Source organism: Colius striatus, chromosome 19, assembly GCF_028858725.1.
Source record: "Colius striatus isolate bColStr4 chromosome 19, bColStr4.1.hap1, whole genome shotgun sequence".
NCBI lineage: Eukaryota > Metazoa > Chordata > Aves > Coliiformes > Coliidae > Colius > Colius striatus.
The window spans coordinates 2,645,845-2,667,551 of record NC_084777.1 but is presented as its reverse complement, the minus strand read 5'-3'; the positions used below and the strand labels follow the sequence as shown (position 1 = coordinate 2,667,551).

The window sequence follows — 21,707 nt, the reverse complement described above, 5'->3', positions numbered from 1 at the left end:
CAGCTCCCTGGGGAGGGACATCTTCCCTGACAGAGCTGCAGCCGCTCTCTGTGCTGGATTCACACGGATCTCTGGTGGGCTGAAGAGCTGCCATTCCTCAGAGCTCTTGGATTTTATTCTCAAGCAAGGGAGAAGATTTGGGAAATAGGACCTTTGCAGTTCCCCAAAGCCTGGTGTTCCCTTGTGCTGAGAAAGGGCTCATCCCCACACACTGTCTGTCCCATCTCACCCCAAAGAGCCCAGTGTGCCCTTGGCATGTCTCCCTGCCAGGGAGCAAGCAGATAAGCAGTATTTTCCAAGCATTTTTACCAGGCTATGCCCAAAGGAGGAAAGCATACTGGTAGCAATGTCACTGTTTTAATATTAGCAATATTTGCTGAGAAAAGTGGACAAGCCATTGGCAGGAGATGAGCCTCAGGAGCCTGTTTGCTCTCTCTGTCCTACTGCAAGTCCCTGCAGTTGGTACCCAGTGGGCAAGGAGTGGGATCAGGAAATGGAGACACAAAGTCAGGGTCTTCTCCCCAGCCACTCTGTGCCCTGGACAAAGATAAATCAGGTCTGTTCCCTGTGTACTGGTTTGGGGTTTGCTTTGCTTCACACGTCCCTGCTGTAGCACGTGAGGTGAGTAACGTGGGTTTGCCTTCAGCACTGGGCTCACAGCGTTGTCCCTTGCAGCAATGGGACTGTCCCCTTGGACAACAGCATTTTCCTTCACTGTCCAGGGCCAGTTCATGCAGTACCAGAACAGAACAGATTTGGAAGGTGATGGCAGGACCAGCCCTGGGACAGTGCCAACAGCAGCTGTACCTAATGCTTGTGGTGTGGGAGTCATCCCAGTTGGAAAACGAGGAGCAGGTTTTCTGGGCGTTGTTGGAGGTGCTGCTGCCATCCAGCTCTCACACTGGAGCTGGGCATCCTGCAGCAGAGTTTTTCTGCTTGGTTTCTGTAGGGGGAAGACTTGAACCGTGTCATGATGCCGAGGCAGGCCCCACACAGGGAGGAGGCAGGCTCTAACATACCCCATTTCTGCTAAAATCTCTCTCCCATACCAGCACATCTCGAAGGAGTCTCCTGTTTTAAGACAGACAGTTGTACTATCAGGCTTCCTGGAAAAGGGGACAAAAAATAAGAGGTTAAAAAAATCAAACTCAAGCTCTTTGGTTGTGGTCTGGACTTGCAGAGCTAACTGTGGTTTAATTACTCGGGATAAACTGTACCCTCCAAAGGTGCCGAAGAATAAAACCGTAAGATGGAAGAGAGAAGCCAGCTAATCCTGCTCCTGGCATGTAGATCCTGACAGCCTTACAAAGCCCTGGGGGAGGGGGGAGCCCTTTAAAATAGTGATTGCCAAGGTTTCCAGGAGTCCTGTTTGTAAAAACAAAAACAGAGCCAAGGAGGAGTGCAGCAGATGAAGCCCTGAATTTCAGAGAGGTGGTTGTTTTCCCCTTCCTTTTTCTCCACTTTTTTCTTGCCTTGACTGAGCTAAGGCTGCTGAGTGTGTGGTGGGATTCTGGCAGCTGATGCTCTTTGCTTGCTTTGAGCATCCACTGCCACTGCTCTGGGCAGCCTGGGGCAGGGGAAGATGCTGAGCAGGACTCCCCCGAGCCCTGGGGTCACAAAACCTCTTCTTGCCCCAAGACTGGGGCTTTTTGTTTTGTTTTTGTTCACTCCTCTTTGTAGCCAGAGCCACACTGAATCTCCAAAGCCAGGGTCAGAGAACACATCATCAAAGGACTGATGGTGGCAGAGGGAGGCCTTGCTAAGTGGTGGCACTGGTCTGATGGAGCAGGACAAGAGTTGGACTTGCGAGAGGAGCAGCAGATCAGTTAAAGGACACACACATAGTTAAGCACAGGCTGAGGAGAGGGTCAGGTTTAGGTGTCAGTAGGCAGGGTAGCAGCTTGCAGAAGGATGTAGGAAAAGGTGCCTGAGCTCACACTGGCCTCTGGGCACGTTGGGTGGCCACAGTGTCACTGCCACTGTCCATGTGCCCGCCTGCTGCTGGGGCAGCCTGGGAGCCTCGCAGGAAAATGGCTCCTTATTCTCTAACTGGGTCTGGTTGTGGAGAACATGTGGGCCTTGAGGACACGAGCGAGACTCTAATGAGGTTTCCAGCATCTGATCTGAGGAGTGCACAACTCCAGAAAATATTAAACAAAAGCCAAGTATTTTTATCCTCGTTAATTACAGCGTCGTGGGCCTGATCTGAAGTGGATTTGAGCAGGACTTGCAGATGCTCGGCGTTTTTCTGTGCTGAGCCACGTTCCTGTCAGTCAGTTTGCTGCTTAGCAGATGCAGTTAATTTAATTTTGACAGGCACAAGCAAAGTTGCACGAGGGCCTGTTGTCCTCCTCCTCCTCCTCCCCTGCTCCTGCCGTGCTGGTCTGCAGCGGAGAGCACAAATCTGTCTGCAGCAAATGGCTGGAATGTAAAGGCTGGACTCCAAAGTTATGAAATCCTGGACTGACAAGAGCACTCTTCATTAAAAATTCATCTAAAATAGCCATTACAGAAGAGTTGTGGTAATTAGCTGAGAGAATAGTTTTCTCTCCTGGCCTCCGATTCCTGACAGTAAGGAAAGAGGGCAAGAAGCAACCCAGAATCTGTAACGAGGGGAGCATCCCAGCCTGGGCCTGGGAATGGCACACTGCAGGGCTTTAAACCGTGGCTCACAACAGCAAGTGATTGCAGCAGAGGTAAGGTAGCTGGTTGTGACTGCAGCAGTGGAGCTGTGACCCCACGAGGGGCTGGGCCGTGGCGGGGCTGGTCGGATGCTGCGGTACCCAGAGGGATGCTGAGCAGCCAAGGGATGCTGAGCAGCCAAGGGCCGCTGCCTGGGCTGTGCAGGCTCAGGAGAGGATGCTCTGTTTGTTCACCAAAGCATTTTCCCTTTGACTTTTAAGACCTTTGGCTTTTTTTCTGCCCCACGCCAGGGACACACAGCCTCTGCCCTTTTTTGGCATTAAACTCCCAGCCCCTGTTTCCTCACTGTAAAGCACAGATGTTTAATTTTAGGCTGGCAGATGTTTCACTCCTGGCTGAGGCCTGAAGTGAGGCTGAGATAGGGGTATTTATAAACCAGTAATATTTTTCCTATACCAATTCCAGATTACCTCCCTGTATAAATAAGTCACAAATCAAATCCCTACGTTCCAGCACGTTGTTGTAAATGTACTATTTGTAAAAGGTAAACTATCCTGGTTGGGATCATATCATCCCCCTGTCCCTGGGAGGGGGTGTGTGTCCTCTGTGGTACAGCTGCACATCCACAGGCAGTGCTGACGGTGCCGGGGCTGTGGCAGGGATGCTATTTTTGGGGTAGTCCCACTGCCAGTGGAAAATAGGCTAATGGGATAAAAATGTTGGTAAAAATGTTGCATAGAAGCTTCTTTGCCCTGGAGAGAACAGGGAGGGGAGTATTCTCCACACGTTTGCACACGTGGTGACTGGTGGGGGAAGCAGAGGGAGGTGGTTTTGTAGCCGTTGTCAGTGGACCAGGGCTTGTAACTTGTGATTCCCTGTTGGGGCTCTCTGAATGTTAATATTGGGGTGAGGGTCCATCACTCAGGTGCTTCTGCATCTCATTCCTAAACCACAAATAGTTGATTCTTACCAATGGGAGTATGCTGAAGTTTAGATGCAGTATATGGTCAAGAGGAGACCCCAGGCTGGTGGGTTTTGAGGGTTCATGAGTAATTTGGAAGCCCTGCTGTTTGGATTGTCAGGAGCTAAGGAATTAAGAGAATTCTGGCACTAGGCAAGTGACCAGTGTTTCCTGAGCTGGCTTGCAGCCCATCACCAGTGAGGGTCAACAGGAGCTCAGCATCTCAGGTCCCTGGCACCTCAGGCAGGACGTGCAGCCTTCTTGTGTCACCAAAACCATCTTGAGCTCAGCAAGAAGGGGTTGTCACAAACCTCTAAGCTGGATGGTACGTTTTAGGGACATGGAGGACACGTGCCCTGAGCATCAAACAAAGCCAGGGAGCGCTGGTGAGTCCTGTGACTCCAGCTTTCCTCTGAGCAAGGACCAGTGAGTTGGTTTGAGGCTCCTTCTCCAGCCAGAAAACCTGGGATATTTCCCGTTCTGGGCCACTTGTTGCCAGCTGCAGCATCCATGTGAGCTGGAGATGAAAGCATATCTCTGAATAAATAAAATATACCAGTGTTTGGCTGGCAGCTCTCCTTGCTTCCTCTGTAATGATTTCCTGCCCCTCTCTGCTAGCTGGTAGTCTCCTTTCTTGGTGGAGAACAAAACTGCATTAAACAATACTTCACATTGTTTGGCCTTTCATTCAAAGGGAAGGAGCTGCTGCCCTCTGAAGATACAAATTAATTAGAAGCGAATACTATCCTGTTCTTCAGAGCATAAAGGCCAAACACACTGGCTTTCTTTGAAAACATGGGACCAAAGTGTCTCTTGTATCCTGCTCCTTTACATAACCGATGGCTATCTGCTGCACCGAGGTGGCACTGAGAGGCCCAAAGCTTCGGGCGCTTTGTGTTCGGTGCCGTTGAGTTTGTGCTGCTGCTTTAATGGAAACACAACTTCACAAAATGATTCATGCCCTTGTTTTAGAAGAGATTTATAGACAGCGAGCCAGCAGCACAGATGTAACCCAAATAGAGGAGTGGATCGAGTTCCACTCGCTCTGTTTCGCCCGAGTTTTAGTTTGGTTTGCGGAGTATTTGATGTAAATGTAAACGGCTCGGTGGCTCCGTGTGGGAAGGGAAAGGTCTTCAAAAGCAAAGTGTTCCTTCAAGGCAGGATTGTCACCAAGCAGCGTGGCAGGATTGTCTTCCTGAAAAGCTGCTTTTCTTTCAGGAAACAGGTTTGAAACGAAATCCTTCCAAATTCCCCCAGGAGGGCAGCGTGAACTCAGTGTCTGTGCTCATCTTTCTCCTGCCGGCCTCATTATTACTACTTTAGGGTGTCTTTGGCCCCAAAGCTGTTTTTTATTGAAAGCTTGCCTCTGGAAGGTGGTAGAGCAGGTGGGTTTGTCCTTGGCTGCTGTAGCTGTTTGCCCCTTGGATGTTGTGGGTGTTTAATTTGAGCAGGCTCGATGGAGGAGCGGGCAGGAGACCGTGGCTCACGGCCATCCAAGCCTGACTTCTCTTCCCATTACAGCAATATGGGGTCACAAGCTGTGAGGACCTTCTCCTGCCTCTTCTGCTTTGAACTCTGTCTCGTTTGGAGTACTCATTGCAACTGCTTTCCCTGGAGAGCCACGGCCTTTATATCACTTAAAACAATAACTGGAGGCCTGTAGGAAGCTCTCTGGGACTGTGTCTCGGTCTGCCCAGCATCCCTGCAGCTGGTTGTAAGGTGCTCATGAGTATTGTGGGTGCTTTTGACCTCAGTCATTAGCCCAAAGTAAGAAATAAGTATTAAAAATGCAGTTTTGCACAGCCTGGGTGGAGAATTGTGCTCGTGAGGGGTTGTGATGGTTCTCCTGCTCCTGCCAGGCAGCTGCAGCGGTAGCTCTGGGGAGAGTCCTGACGAGCTGTCTGCAGTGAGCAGGAGCCCTGTGCACAGCCAAAGCCTGCTCCTCGCTGTCCACTCACCTGACAGCCCAGGGACGTGCATTGAGCACAAAAAGCTGGGGCCAAATTCTGCTTTGCCCCTAATAGCATCATTCACCTGTCTTGTGTTGCTGCTGTCGAAGATCTTGGACATCCCAGTCCGGTTTCTGGAGTTTACTGGCAGAACAACAGCTCATATGTGGTGATGTATAACTTTACCTTCCACTGCCTGTGTGTAACTTCCAGAGGGCTCTGGGTAGGAGCTCACTGTGGTGTCCGTTCCTGCTGCTTCCTCTCCCCTCGAGATTTGCCTGTATTTTGCAGTGGCCCTTGTGCTGTAGCCCACCTCGGTGAGTGTGCCTTGCCAGAGCCAAAAGGACAGCAGGACAGGCCTTCCCTGGGTGTTGTTTCCCCCGTTCCCACTGCCCCTCTGCTTTTGCTTTGTTTATGATCAAAAATACTTGTATTTATTTGGATATACTCCACTTATCGTGCTTTGAAAGCATCAGAAGTAGAGCAAGGCTCTGAGATGCTTCCCCTGTGTGAGCAGAAGGTGACTCCCATCCCCAAGAAGCAGGTGCTCAGATGCCTGGGAGGCGAATGAAACAGGCAAATAGTGCAGAACTCTGTATGTCAGTGGGGCTGCACATCAGCACCGAGGAGCCCTGCCACCGTGCCTAGATAAACAGGCTGTGATGGCGACACAAGTTAGTTGGAATTGTTCTGCCACTGTTCGGTTCTTAATCACTGAAGGAAGTGCTGCTGCACCATGGGGCAGCTCCACGAGCAAGGGGCACCCTCCTGGTATCCCAGATTTTTTAGGGAAGGAGGGAGGGATGAGGGTGGGGATGCTCCCAGCCCCGTGCCTGCGATAGGATGCCACGGCACAGCACGGCGTCGCGGGGCATGTCCTAGTTAGAACACTGCTCCCATTGTGTGGCAGCCATTGCCCCTCGGTTACTGCAGCAACAAGTCTGCAAAACTTGTTATTTTTATCTAGACAGAGGAAAAGTGGCCTCCAGAACACCAAAATAATTGCAGGAAAGGACACCTCTTGAGTAGGAGACATTTTGAGTTCAGAAACATGAATCGCTGGGTTTTTTTCCTTCTCTCTGTGTTTGCAGATACTGAAGCACAGAGCTGAGTTTGATTTTATGCATGGCACTTGCCACATTATCAAGCAGTTTTGGGCAAAAAAGATGGATCATTGTAGAGCTGGGCTGCAATTCAGAGCTCTGACTGTTTCCACTACATCCCAGTGCAGCTGGAGTTGATGTACACCCGTTATCAGCCCTCTTTTGCTGTCAAAAATAGGAATTCTAAGCAAGCCTGTGGCTTTGCACTGTAAATGTGCTTTAGAAAGTGAATCCTCTGCATGCCCACGTGCCCCAGATGGGCACAGTGCTGGTAGGACAGCTCAGTGCTTCCAGCTTTCCATGGTTGCCCATGGGCAGTGGTGGACTCGGGGTATGGTGCGTGGGGACAAGTCACAGCTGCATCTGGGCAAAAAACAGTGATTTTATTTTGAAGCCACAGCTGAAGAACATTTTTTGGCTTGTTGGTTTGCATCTCTCTTGTTACTGAGAGGAAACATTAGCCTGCAAAAGGCAGAGTGAGAGAAGGTGCTTCAGAGGGTGAGCTGGAGCTTGCAGGAGGTGGCTCGTGGGTGCCATCCTCGGGGGAGGCTGCAGTGACCTTTCTCGGGGCAGTGGGTGTCTGCAGAGTCTGGCTTTTGACTTCATCAGGCAAAAAACATCAAGAGGAGTAGTTATGGTGCTGATGTGGGTATTTATCGAACTCAGGCAAATTCTTGCCTGTGTCAGAAAGCCCTGGTGAAGTAACCTGCTGTTCCTGTGGGAGTGTTCAGGGAAGCCAGCTCCGTCTGCTGCACTTGCAGTGTGATGCCAGCTGTGCAGAGTTGCCCACTTTCATAAATGATCAACTTAGGGAAAGTTAAAGCACAATTAGGCTCCAAGAATCCCTCTCAGAGAAGGAGAGCTGGCCATCTTTCTGTTTCGAGGTGACGTCTGCCCCGCAGCCCATAGCCCTGGTGAAGGGTTGTACTTCTGGAGGGAGCAGTATTTCCAAGAGCTACATGAAAAAGTCAGACTCTGGCCTTCTGTTAATGCTGTGCCTGCAGAATCAACTGTTTTCATGGTTTTCCCTTTGAATTTTTAAGTTGCTCAGGAGAAGCCAGAGCAGATCCCACTGGAGAACCGTTCCTGTGTGCTCATACGACGGGATCTAGTTGCTCTCCCAGCCAGTCTTATCAGTCAAATCGGATACCGTTGCCACCCAAAACTCTACTCAGAGGGAGATCCTGGAGAAAAGCTCGAGCTCGTTGCAGGTAAGGAGGGGATAACTTTTCTCTGCTTGACAGTGCCTGGGCATTGCTGCTGTTTGCCTTCTCAAAATGTGTTCTAGGTCTTGCTTGCAGCGTTGCTGCAGTCGTGCATCCCATGTGCCCTTGCCGTGTCTTTCTGGATTATTCATCACCAACCATCTTTTAAACAAAAGTCCTAAGTTTCCTTTAATTTGCTGATAGAAAAATGTGTCATTAACAGGATTTATTCAATTGAATTAATTTAGCATTTTAATTGAATTCTTCAGCTCGTGTTCTGGCTGGTTGCTGTGGACTGCATCGCAATTGGGGTTTGATTTAGATGCACAGATCTAAACCAAAAGAAAAAGCCCAAACCAAAAAAAACCAAAAAGCCTGTCACATGATGAGATTTACAAAGCAAAGGAGATAAAATTTGTGTCAGTGAACAGGCTTTGAAAAACCTGTGAGAGTGTTTTTCAGAGTGAGGTTGTTGCTGAACGGTCAAACGCTGCAGTAGGAGGGACGAGGAAGCGTTGGTTTTGTCTTTTCCTCTCTCTCTATTTTCATTTTGGGGAGGAAATTCACAATACTGGGAGTTCTTGACAAAGGGTTTATGGCCAACTTGAGGTGGGAGAGGGTGCTGGTTTTTAATGATACTGGTGTTGTAGAGCTGGGTGAGGAGTGAAATCAACAGCCGTGGCCGTGCCAGTCCGCAGCCCAGGTACCCCGAGTGCTGCACAGGGATGGTTGTTTGACTGGGGTGGGCAGGTCAAAGCCCACTTTAAATAACCATGTTCTGTTCTGATAAGTTCCCCCTGGCCTTGCTCTGCTCAGTGGTCCTCTCAGCTTATAGCCCACGCTGTTGTGATGGTTTTTCCTGCGGATGTAGCCGCATTGAGATGATCTTTGCACGACAGCCCCTACCTGGCTTGGGAGGTTTCATTCCTGTGAAGCCCTTGGTGCAGAAGGGTCATGTGGCAGTGCAATCAATCCAAATCAGTTGTCCTTCTTTTGTGGTCCTTTAGCTCTTGGTGATTTTATTTCCAGTCTGTAGGAGCAATCTGGATTTCAGGGGATGCCCAGCAATGTTTCCAGCTGATAGAGGATGAGTGTTTGATGGAAGGTGGGAGTCAGCTGCTCACACCACGGCACAGCTACCACCACAAGCATTTATTTTGTATCTGGAGTATTCATTTTGTTCCTATTTACATTTTATGTGAGACTTCTTAAAACCATCAAGTGGTGCAGGTTATTTTCACAGTAAGAGCTGCAAATTGGCTTGAGGCAGCTCTGCTTGATTTACATTTTTCAATCTGGAAGAAAAAAAAGTCGATTAATATCACTAACCAACAGTGACTGTCTTGGTTACTCGCTGTTTGTTAAAGTGAAGTTACCCTCAGTAGCATCTGGCGTTCCCTCTGATACCACTGCTGAAGAAAGCTGCTGCCTCAGACCTGGTGAGACCTGGGATGGCTGGGAGCCCTCAGCAGGAGCCCTGCAGTGGAAGTTTTTCCTCAGCTTTCCATTTGGAGTGTTGTCCTTTTGCCTCTTGATTTTTCGAGCCATGATTGATTCTGCAAACCTCTCTCCAGGAGGGTCTTTGACAAGCCTTGCAGGCAGGCTCCTGCCCCAGCTCAGCCCACTGTTCAGGGCTGCTCTGCAGCTCTGTCTGCGTCAGGAAGGTCATGGGCAACGATCTGTAGGCTTTCCTGGAAATCCAGAAGGTTATTTCTCCAGTAGATGTTTTTATGTCTTGAGTGTGTTCTGGATCCAGATACAACCCATTGTTTAACCTTAATTGAAAGCAAATACCAAAGCCCTCTCATATAACAGTACACTTGAAAAACAGAAGAACCTCCCCCCACAAGCCAGTGCTGAGGCTGGAGCAGTTTGGTGTGCATGAGCTATGGGCAAAGTAAAAGAGGTTGATTAGAAACCTGCTGTAAAGCACTGCCAGACCTCTGGACATGTAAAGCTGCTTTGGCAGGGCTCCTTTTTCTTCTGGAGAACATCCTTCAAGGCAAGGTATTTCAAAGTCAGCAATTCCTGTGCATTAGAAGGAAAATTCCCTGCTCGCCAGAGGTATCAAGAGGTGATGGGCTGGGGTTTGTTTGAAGCAGATCTGTGGTGTAACTGAGTCCTTTTCCTGTGCTAGGCAGAGTTTTTTCCTTTCTTTCTAGTTACATGTTCTGCAGTCTTTGACTTGAGAAAAGAAAAGGCCAAATGGATTGGGGTTTTCTTCCTTCAGAAGGAATAAATAATCAGTTCTGTACGTATGAAAGCACAGAATGAAGCCTTGCACCGTGGCCCTTTGCAAAAGGAAAGAGATTCATTTCTTTGCCATAAACTTCCTTTCTGAATGGGTAGAATTAGGAATTATTATTACCTGGGACTTGCCAAAGCCTTGAGGGACTGCAATAACCATCCCTGGGAAGCTCTCCCAAACCTCCTGCCCTCCTTGTTGTGCTTTCCCAGAAGGACACGCTCCGTGCCGTGTCCCACGCGCGTCGGGAGCAGGGGCAGCAGGGGCTGCTGGCTCACAGGCAGTGCTGGCAGCAGGCAAGGCTTTGATTGTGAATTCTCCCTCTCCAAACCCTTCCAGGCTCAGGTGTTTACATCACCCGGGGGCAGCTGATGAATTGCCACTTATGTGCTGGTGTCAAACACAAGGTCCTCCTGAGACGTCTGCTGGCCACCTTCTTTGATCGGTATGTCCCTCTTCTCCCTGTGCTCTCCCAAGGAATTCCCTTTATTTTCTGGTCTTTTAACCACATTAATAGATAATATGTCATGAGTGCTTCATCCTCTTTACATGCTGCACTGATTTCTGTGCTTTTTTTTTTCCCTTAATGATGCTTGAACTCGAGCACCAGCTTTTCCAATTCCTTGCCTTAAAAGCCCTGTAACGTGGTGCTCCCTCCGTGAGAAGCTCAAGGGAAGAGGACACGGCCCTGGCTGTCCCCTGGAGCCCCCACTGTAAGGACCCTCCTTTGCCTTTCTTGCAGGAACACACTTGCCAACAGCTGTGGAACTGGAATCCGATCCTCCACCAGCGATCCCAGCAGGAAGCCCCTGGACAGCAGAGTTCTGAATGCAGTCAAATGTAAGGAGAGATTTCCCTGCTGCTCGGTGGGAAGGGCAAGGTGCTGAGAGCAAGGCCAAAACCTGAGCAGGGAAGGCCCTCTCTGTTACCTAGTAATGGGAGCTCTATTTGTTGAAATTAGGCTCTGGGAAAATTAAAGGGTTTTTTATTTTGCATCATTTGGGGGGCAGAAATTGATTTCTGGTGGGTTTTGGCAGTGTCTCAATGTGAAACATCGTTGCTGCTTGACTGCTTTGCTGTATTTTAAAGCACTAATTTTGCAGTTAATTATTTTATTGATAGGTGCTCTAAGAAGAAAATTGAAATGATGGTTTTGGCAACATTCAGAGCTTGGTGCTGCTGAAACAGGCTCTCTCAGTGTGCTGGCTTTTATGCCCTCAGGCTCTGGCTTTCCTTTGGATTCATCCAAGTGCAGGGTCCTGCCAAATCCCCTGGTTTACAGGAGCAGAGTGTACAGCTCCAGTCCATCTCCCAGAGCCATTCTCCACGCTGTGCCTGGGCTACAGCAGTGCCTGAGACAAGCAGAGCCCTGGGCTTTTGGGGCTGCTGGTCTTCAGCAGTAAATGGGCCCCCAGGAATCAGGGAATCAATCTGTTGGCTGCTTCAGCCCTGGTAGCCTGGCAGGATCTGCTCTCCATCTCGCTGGCTGCCTTTCTCTTACTTCTACAGTCTATTGGCCTGAATATATTTTGTAGATATAATTGCCTCTTTAAAAGATTGCAGGAAGCAACAGGAGCTTGTGTTTTTGATGTTTGAACTGCAAACAAAGTTCTGCATCGTGCTGCACAGCTCAGTGAGTCAGGTCTGCCTGTGTGTAGAGCTGCTGAGCTCTGTCTCAGAGCTGGGAGTGCAAAAGGTTGAGCTGTTTAACACTCCTCCTGCTGCCCTGCAGGTGAGATCTCCTGTGTTTGCAGGGTTACAACGCCCTAGCTTTAGCCAGGGCTGGGATGTGCAGGGCTGCCTGCTCCACTGTGCATTATTTGTGCCCAGCACCTGGTGTTTATACAAGTAAAAGAGAGTTGTGTTAATTCTGTCAAGGTAGTTGAATTATTTATGGCAGGCTCTAGAAACAAATGGTTAAATATTTGCCTCTTGCCAGTCACCCTTGAATAAAAAGGGCTGTGGGACAAAAGGTGCCTGCTGAGGACCTGTGTGGTGGAGGAAACCCTGATGGCTTAGTGCACCAAAGTCCTTTTACCACGGGCTTTTGATATACAGTGGAGAGCAGTGTGTTCTCTCAGCCTGGCTGGATTCTGGATAGTAAATCTTGATGTAAATGTTGTGGTGCTGGAATAAGCAGGTTTTTTATTTTTGAGATTTGGAAGATAAATCTTTCCTCCCCGTAATTGCTGCTGTGCTGTTGAACTCCAGGAGCCTTCCAGCCACCCTCTGAGATCTGTAACGTGGCTAGAAAAGGGAAAAGGTGGCAGATGTTCGATACATAAAGGGAAAAATCACTAAACGATGCTGTTGGTGCTTTCCCGGAGCTTGTGCGTGGTTCTCTCCTGAGACAGCCTCCCTGGTAGCAGCTTCACCCTGGCTCTGGACCTTCCAGCCTGAGTCCTTGCCATTCAGAGACTGGAAAGGCATCGCTGTCCAGTGACAGCACCCATGTGTCAGGTGTCAGGGCATAGGATGGCTTCTTGCTGCCTGCATCTTACCCTGCACACGAGCTTGAGGTGATACTTATTCACCATGACAGTTCCTTGGAGGTTTGCTCCATAACATCAGGGTGCTTGGCCCCTGTGGAGGAGCAGCTGAGGCATTGCTGGCCTTCTGCAGGGTAAGTGCCAGCTGCTGTGGTGGTGGTGGGGTGTTGGAGCAGCCGTGCTGGCCAGGCTGGTTGCCCCTATGGCGCTGCTGGGCTCTGCTGGGGGACAGGTAGAGGATGATCCTTTGGGCAACCTGCCCTCACATTTTCCAGCCCCACAGTTGTGCCTGCACCATTGTGGCTCTAAGAGCTGTTACCAGATCTACTGTTGAGGAGTTTGTGTTGTCCTTTGTTGTGTCCATCTCTGCTTCTGGCTGCCCCGGTGTGCTGCAGCCGTGGGTGCTGTGCTGCAGCTGCATCCTGTGGGCAGCAGCCTCTGGGGCTTGCTGGGTTCCCAGGGAGTGAGCAGTTCTTCTCCAGACCCCTTCCCCATGCCAGATGGGATTTTTCTGCCTTCTGCTTTTATCCCTTCTTGACTGTCCCTGTCTCGAGCTGAGGAATCCTTACCTGCAGGTCTGCCCTTGGAGAGCTCTGCCCCGTGGGTGAGCCTCCGCTCCACGGCACCACGGCAGGGCCATAGGCCAGGGCAGAGGCTGTGATCTCACAGCCACCTTTGCATTGCTCTGCCTGCAGCCCTCAGCTCTGTGTATCCCTGTCTTTGCAGTGTATTGTCAGAATTTTGCCCCGAGCTTTAAGGAAAGCGAGATGAATGTCATAGCGGCCGACATGTGCACCAACGCCCGCCGCGTCCGCAAGCGCTGGCTGCCCAAGATTAAGTCCATGCTGCCCGAAGGGATGGAGATGTACCGCACGGTCATGGGCTCCACCACAAACAGTGTCCCCCTGGATCCCGAATTCCAACCCAACACTGCTCAGGTCTTTGAGCAGCGAATCTATGCAGAAAGGAGGAGCGATTCGGGCACTATAGTAGCCTTGAGAACTAACACGGTGAACGTAGAGCTGAGCAATGGATCCAACCAGTCCTTCGAACAGAGCGAGGATGCCGAAGGGGCTGGCTCTGTGATACAGGAGGCAGCTGCCACAGATGCTCTGGCATCGGATACCCAAAGCACTCCACAACCTTTCGAACAAGGCTCAGGCTCCTCCAGCCGGCCTGAGACTCCCGTGAGGAGACAAGATGGTACTTACGGAGGGACTTTATAAAGAGAGCAAACGTTTCCTTGACCTATAAGGGATCTGTAATACTAAAGCTGCTTGCATGCATTACTAATACAGAAACAAAAGAAATGTGATCAAGCCACTTACCTACTGAACTGCTACTGTTGCCTGAAAAAAATGTGATTTTTATTCTGCTTGTATTTAAAGTTGATGAAGGAAATAATCGCATTCGTTATACTGTAAACGACCAGGTCTGTGGCGACCTACTTCAACCTGAGTATTGGGCTCCTTTTTTGATCCCCCTGAGGTTAGTCTCTAAGGTTGTAGCTTTTTTCTTTTATCCTTTTCTTTCTTTTGTTCTTTTCTTTTTTCTTTTGTTTGTTTTAAGAAGGGGAGGAGAAAAGCTCACCAACCCCCCCCCACCCCGCCATCACCGCCCCATCCGTCACTCAGCTCAGAAGTAAAGCCATCGTTTAACCTTGTCCTCTAAAGGAAGTTTTACTGTCACTTAACAGGAAAGCAAAGTGTGGTTTGGGTACAAGTGCTGTGACTGGTGATGTTTGTCTCTAGCAGAAGGGCTTTAGCCAAGTGGGACAGGGTGGGGGAAATCGTTGAAGGCTTCTGGTGTCAGAGGGAGCCACTTGCTGCGGGTGCAGCGGGACAGGGTGCTGCAGGGTAGGGTGCTGTGGGAAAGGGTGCTGCAGGGTAGGGTGCTGTGGGGCAGGGTGCAGTGGACAGGGTGCCTCAGGGTAGGGTGCAGCGGGCAGGGTGCTGCAGGGCAGGGTGCTGTGGGACAGGGTGCTGTGGGGCAGGGTGCAGTGGACAGGGGGCTGCAGGGTAGGGTGCTGTGGGACAGGGTGCTGCAGGGTAGGGTGCAGCAGGCAGGGTGCTGCAGGGCAGAGTGCTGTGGGGCAGGGTGCTGCAGGGCCCAGCGCTGCCACAGGCTGTCAGGGGCTCAGTGACCTTGTCTGGGGCAGTTTTAGCCCGTTCCTGGGAGCAGGGATGGTTCTGTGGGTGTTCAGGCTTGCACGTCTCGGGAGGATTGCGTGAGATGCAGGTGGAGACCCTGGCTGGTGGTGTGCTTGTTGTCAGGTTGGGTTTTTTCCCCAGTACAGCTGGGTTTTGGGTTTGTTTTCTCTCTCTCTCTCTCTCTCTCTTCCTCCCTCCCAGTGACTCTTTTTCATTTGCTCCTCCTTGCTTTCACCTTCACATCACCCACTCCATGAGAGGTCAGGCTCCCATCACCCCACTGCACCCCAACACAACAGGAGGGCCAAATCCTGTGGCCACCTCCTGGGAAGGCAAGTTGCCCCCCTCAGCCACCTGCCAAGGGCTTTGGGGAGGAATCTGAGCAGGGAGAGCATGTTGTTCTTGCTCAGAAGGGCACAGAGCCGGGAGCTCTCAGCATCAGCTCCTGGCAGCACTCACAGCAGAGGCAGAGCCTGGCTCAGCTGCTGGTGTGTGGGGTTTGGCCCTGCTCCCCCTGCACAGCCCACCCAGCCTCTCACTGCTTCAGAACTGGGAGAGTATTGGATGAAAAAAGTAGAAAATAGGGTTAAAAAAATAGCTTTGTGCCCTTCTGTGAAGAGGTTTTGGGGAGGAAGAAGTGTTTCACCCCTTGCTCACCCTCCAGAGACCCTTCTGGGGAAATGCCTGGTGTTATTTGCCTCTTTTTTGTTGTTGTTGTTCAAAGCTGCTGTGGTGGCTTTGGTGGCCCCAGCTGGGACCTGCAGCTGGCTGGGTGCCAGCTCTCCCCAGCCTGTGCTGCCTCTGCCCACTCCCCCTCAGCAAAGCCCCCGAGGGACCCAGCCCCTCTGTGCAGCCCCAGCTCTGTGGGACACTGGCTGTCCCTGCCCCACTGGCCACAGCGTTGCCCTGGCTGCCCATGGAGCTGCTGAGGCTGAGGTGTCCTTGGGAGCTGGGGCAGGGGTGTGAAACCACTGATGGCTTTTTGCTTTTCGTGGTGTTTATTGCTGTTGTTTTTACTGTGACTAAACAGTCTGCTTTAATGATATCTGCTGCTTGTTCTTTAACAAGTTAGGCACTATGAGGGAGTGCAGAGTGTGCCCAGGGGCAGGGTGGAAGCTGCTGTGGCTGTGCTCTCCTTTGCTTTCCTGCTTTGGTTCCTGAACCCAGCTGTGGCTTTGCTCAGGGTTTTCTTCCTTCTTTGTGCTTCCAGGGGGAGGGGGAGAGCATAACCCAACTTTTGGCCATTTCTTTTGTTTTCTTTTATACTTGAAGCAGGGTTTTTTTTGCATCCTAATAACAAAGCTGTCTAGTGTTTAGCCTGTTCCACTGCTCCTTGCCCTGAGGAGGGGGAAAAAGTCAAGGGGGAGGGGGAAGCGCCTGCCTCATGTCTTGCACAGCTCTGGGGTTTTGGCACACTTTGGTTTGGGCAGCCCAAGGTGCTGAGGAGGGGATGTGCTGCTGCAGGGGCACACGATGCTTTGGGGAGCCCAGGGCTCCATTTGCACTTTACCCAGGTCAGCAAACAAAAGCTCAGAGCTGGTGCAGCTCATCCCCTGCCCAGCAGTGCCCTGGGAGGAGGCTCTGCCAGCACTGGGGGCACACGGTGAGCTGAGCAGGGGGTGTTCCAGGGACCACGGGGCTGAGCTTGGGGTGGCCTTCCCCACGTATCCCCAAGGAGATGGAGCAGTTGCAGTTCCTCAACCCCAGGGATGTCTCCTTGGGCATGGCTGCTGGGGGGCCAGCTTGGCTCAGAGGGGTCAGGTTTGGCTGAGAACCCTCCAGATCCCCCATCACCACCCCGAAAGTTTGGGTTTGCCAAAAGCTTGAGGCGAGCTGGGAGCGGGTCGGGGTGTCAGAGATCAAAAGTCATCCCGTGTGTGTGTGTGTGTGTGTGTGTGTGTGTACAGAGTTCTTTCAAAAAGACACTGCAAAGGGTTCCTCCTCCTTGTTGGCACTTGCTGGGGTTTGGGGAGTGGGCTGAGCCCTCTGGCCAGGGCTCACACTTGGCTGTAGGTGTTGATTCTGGACCAAAGGCCAGCACAGCCACCCCGGGGCAGCAGCAGAAGTACTTGAATGGCTTAGGACAGAGAGTCTGAAGAGAGTCGAGTTGCACAGTGAAAATAGCTCTATTTTTATACCTAGCACAACTTCCTGTATATTTTTGAGGTTTTTTTCTTTCCTTTCCTTTTTTTTTCCTTTCTCTTTCCTTTTGTTTTGTTTTTTTTTACTTGATTTGGGTTTGTTTTATTAATTATTGTTATTGTGAGGAAGGCAAAACTTCTCAAATGTGAAGGGCGTTGGGTTTCTCCTTATCTGGTAGATGAGGGCAAGCATTTTGCACTAATGTTTCCTGTGTGTGGAGGATTAATGACGTGCTTGAAGGTGTGACATGGGAATGATTGTTAATGCTTCTGAAAAAGAAACAAAAACAAAAAAAGACCAAAAAAAAAAGAAAAAAAAGAGAAAAACCATCAAAAAAAAAAACCAACCAAACCACAAACCAACCAAGAACCCCTTGAAAACACTGAATGTAAGGTGAGAACAGAGCAGTCCATCGATTGTATGCGGCTTTCCTGAGTGCCTTAGAATTTTTTGCTCATTTTGGTTTCTTTTCCCAAGGGAAAACAGATGAAGAAGATCAGGCCATCACCAACTCCTTCCTCCTCTTTGTTTACGACACTGTTTTAAATTCTAGAGTTTGGGGCTGCTTTATAATGTGAATAGGAAACTGCATTCATCTAGGTCTGATAGTGTAAAATCAGAGCATCAGTATTTATGGTATGTCTGCACCTTTATTCTTATGCTTGACTACTAGCAATATTACATGTATAGTATATATCTAAAGTTATACCAAGCACCTTTAAAGAAAATGGAGTGTAAGCATCCAAGTTACCTGCAGCTGCCATATAGTGTAGAGGCCGGCCCCGCTCCTCTTCCTTAGCGCCCATAACACCAGCCTGAGAGCTGCTGGAGGGCTGCATGACCTGCTGCTGCAGCCCTGGCCAGGGGGGTGTGGGGTGCCAGCCCACGGAGGGAGCTGGGGAGGAGGGATGGAGCCTGCAGAAGGTGGGGAGCGGGTCCTTTTTGCCAGCTGGAGGGTTTAGTTCTAACGGTGGTCTCACCCTAGAGGTTGCCCGTGGGGTTGGTGGTAGGGGCACGGCCGTGGTGGCACGCATCAGGCTCCCCTCCTGCAGCCAGGAGAGGGGTTCAACCTCACCCAGCCCCCCCAAAACTGGAATTGCCCCTGGCTTTTGAGGGAGCAGAGCATCCTGACCATGGTGTGAGGCAGGGGGCTGCCACCTCCCCTCAGCCCTTTGCCACCAGGGTTTGGCCGTGGCTCTGTGCGAGTGGAGAGGTGCCCACAGCAAACGGGGACCCAGCCCCAACCTCCTCCCCAGCATTAACCCCCCCAACATTGCCAGTCCACAACCATCTCGGGCTTCAACTGCTGTTCCAAGTGTTCCTGCTGTCGGAATGGGTCGTGCTGTGAGCTGAGCCCCGCTCAGGGGCTGGCTGGGAGGGAGGTGAGCAGGGGCAGCTCCCCGGCCCCGCTCGCCTGGGGAGGGGAGGGGAGGGGGCTGATATCTAATGCACTCACATTGGAAACCCCTCAGCTCCCCTCCATGAGTTTCTTCCACTGTTAAGCGTTTTGCACACGAGAGTTGTGATTTTTATGTCAAGGTAAAAGCCAAAACTTGCAATACTATTTTTAACAGACAAATAATTAAGAGAAAAAAAAAACCATAAAAAAAGGGTTAAAAGAAGAAGAAATAACGATGAACTAAATAAAAACCCAAGTGAGTATAAATGTACACATATTTTTGACTTGAACATTTGGATGGCACTTGATTCAAATAGAACATTAATCCTTTGGACAGAATGTTTGGGGAAGACAAAACAAAAAGGACTTAAAGTACAAGGTTGTTTTTAAAGCGTCTTCATAGGGTCTGAAGTAGTACTGTAACTCATGACTGTTAAAAATCCTTTCTGTGCTGTAAGGAAATCTCACAGTACCACTGAATTACGTTCCTCAACTGTCTCAGCCACGAGCGATGCTATAGAGCTGCTTTCTTTTTTGTTGTTGTTGTCGTTGGTTTGTGTTTTTTACCCTGCATTATTCACTGGTATTTATGTGCTCTTACTCTGTGTAGTTACGACTGTTATTTTGTAGCCATGGCTGACACCTTATACCAGTAACTAAACAAAAAGAGAGAGAGAAAAGATGAAGACACCCACCCCCCCCACCCCGAGTTGGAACTGTGCTCATTGCTGTTTTCATACGATGGGAAATCCATTTCAAACCAAACCCAACCAACCAACCCCGACGTGATCATTAATTGTACAACGCTTTGTAAAACCCACATTTACAGAATAATAAAGGAAATGACAATTAAACGCTGCCCTTCGCTCTCTTCTCTTTCTTTCTGGGTCCTGGGTGTCTTTAATGGGCTTGTTAATAGATGCTGAAGGGTCAAACACACCCCAAAGGTTTGTTAATAGATGCTGAAGGGTCAAACACACCCCAAAGGTTTGTTAGTAGATGCTGAAGGGTGAAACACACCCCAAAGGTTTGTTAATAGATGCTGAAGGGTCAAACACACCCCAAAGGTTTGTTAATAGATGCTGAAGGGTCAAACACACCCCAAAGGTTTGTTAGTAGATGCTGAAGGGTGAAACACACCCCAAAGGTTTGTTAATAGATGCTGGAGGGTTAAACACACCCCAAAGGTTTGTTAATAGATGCTGGAGGGTTAAACACACCCCAAAGGTTTGTTAATAGATGCTGAAGGGTCAAACACACCCCAAAGGTTTGTTAATAGATGCTGAAGGGTCAAACACACCCCAAAGGTTTGTTAGTAGATGCTGAAGGGTGAAACACACCCCAAAGGTTTGTTAATAGATGCTGGAGGGTTAAACACACCCCAAAGGTTTGTTAATAGATGCTGGAGGGTTAAACACACCCCAAAGGTTTGTTAATAGATACTGAAGGGTGAAACAAACACACCCCAGGCTTGGCCAACTGAATGGTTTTGCCCAAATTTGAGGGTTCTGGCAGTTCCCTGCCCTGGGCTCTCCCCTCACCTCATCCCAGCAGCCTCAGACACTGCAGTGGTAGAGCCTGGTGGGTGTTTTAAGGGAGGTGTTTTAAGATTCAGTTTTATTTCTCATCTCCCTGCTCTTATTGTTCATTTAAGAAATGAAACCTTTTTCTCCCTAAGCTGAGTCTGTTTTGCCCGTGATGCTCACTGCCGAGCGCTCTCTCCATCCTGAACTCACAAGCTGTTTGTTGCTTCTCTCTCTCCTGTCCACCTCAGGACGGGGAGTGACTTTATGACTCACTGCACACCTGCCTAAACCACCACAGACACCTTCTGGCTTTCTTTTTCCTGGTCCCACCACACATTCTCTCCCTCCCCTGACATTGCTGTGCTCGGCCCAGGGACGGGTTGTTGCAGGGGGGTGATGAGGAGGGGGAAGAAGGGCTGCAAAGCCCCTGCAGAGCTCGAGCTGCCCTCGCAGGGTGGGCTGTGGGGGTGGAATTTCTGCACACCCATCACTTCTGTCCCTCTGCTTGGGGTTGGGTTTCTTTTTTTCCCTCCCAACTCAATTGGCCATAAAATTGCTGAGAAGCTGCATTTCCTCTGCTTAGCAAGAAGGAAAAAAAAGAAAGTGCCCAAAAACCACTTGCATTTGGGGTTTCATTTAATCTCATCTCACTGAAAGGAAAAACACAGAGGCTTGGAGGCTGGTGTACGGCACATTCCGCCCTGTTACATAAACCATTTCAAACTGATTTATTCTAAATGAGTTGTTATAATCAGAATTTTCCTTATGAGCAGCTTTCTTGCAAACGTCAGTATTTCAGGGCAAAGAAAAAAACAACCCACCACAAAAGCCAACCCCAAACCCCATCACACGACTGCTCCAATATTTCAAACTGATTACTTATAAACACCATCGCTAAAATTAGGTCTTTGGTGTGTGGTATTGTCAGAGTGGGTGTATTATGATCTGCAGAGAGTATAAAAAGATAAATGAGTTATTTAACCAAGTAAACGACGTTGCTGTAGAAATGTGCAGAGGGGAAAGTGCGTGTGGGGAGGGGAGGGTGGGCAGGCAGGATGGTGCTTGGAACATGCCTGGCGCTGCAGCACTGAGAGGGGCTGCAGGGCACGGGGCAGAGCGGTGCAGCCAGTGTGGGGTGGGTGGAGAAAGGTTTTCTCTTCTTATTATTGCTGTGATTGTAACAGCATGCTGGGGGTGAGAAGAGAAGGAGGGGGCTGAGCTGCAGGGTGATGGTTGCCCCCGTGGGTGCTCCTCCCCTGGGTGTTAAACAGTGACTGTCTGTGGATGCTGTAGTGGATCACAGGTGATTTCTGGCTTTGAAAGACTCAACCTGCCTGTGTTTTCTTGGGAGAGTTGCCAGAGTGCTGCACCCACTCAGACTTTCTGAATTTGGCTTGCTGTCTCCATCATTGTGTCCCAGGGACACGGCCGGGTGTGTTCTGGGGTCAGGGACCATCCTGGGGACAGCAGGGACACCACAGCACCCTGTGTGACCAGGGCAAAAGTACATCCAGGCCTTTCTTGGTGTCTAACAGCTCCCTCCTCCTCCAGGAAAGAAAGCCCAAACTGAGAGCTGTTCTGTTGCTGCAGTCCCCACTGGGCTGCAGATTTAGGCTGCTTCTTGATGTTTCTTCATAGCTTCTTGTCTTCCAGCCCAGCTCTGCACAGGCTCCTGCTGATGTGCAGCCCCAGCAAGGCAAAGGGGAGCCCATTGCCCACTGCAGTGGAGGAGGTGAGGCTGCCTGGCTGCAGATGAACACAGCCAAGCTCAAAGGGCCAGCAACTTGCTCCTGGATGCCTGGAGGGGTGCCAAAATGTCAGCTGTAGCTGGGGGAAAGCAGGAGGCTCTGGAAGGCAGCTGACCAGGAGGACATCCAGGAGGTCCAGGAGGTGGC

At 50.2% G+C, this 21,707-nt stretch overlaps 1 protein-coding gene across 11 annotated transcripts in view; it reads left to right on the top strand.

The window, feature by feature from the left end:
- NACC2 (NACC family member 2) overlaps positions 1 to 19,145 on the top strand; it is an 86,502-nt gene extending 67,357 nt beyond the window's left edge. For all 11 annotated transcript variants that reach the window (XM_062011320.1, XM_062011318.1, XM_062011315.1 and 8 more), the window contains 4 exons: positions 7,700 to 7,867; positions 10,446 to 10,551; positions 10,849 to 10,946; positions 13,322 to 19,145. In XM_062011320.1, coding sequence (XP_061867304.1) covers positions 7,700 to 7,867; positions 10,446 to 10,551; positions 10,849 to 10,946; positions 13,322 to 13,821 — 872 coding nt within the window. In that variant the 3' untranslated portion in view covers positions 13,822 to 19,145. The remainder of the gene's footprint in view (positions 1 to 7,699; positions 7,868 to 10,445; positions 10,552 to 10,848; positions 10,947 to 13,321) is intronic.
- Positions 19,146 to 21,707: the final 2,562 nt, after the last annotated feature.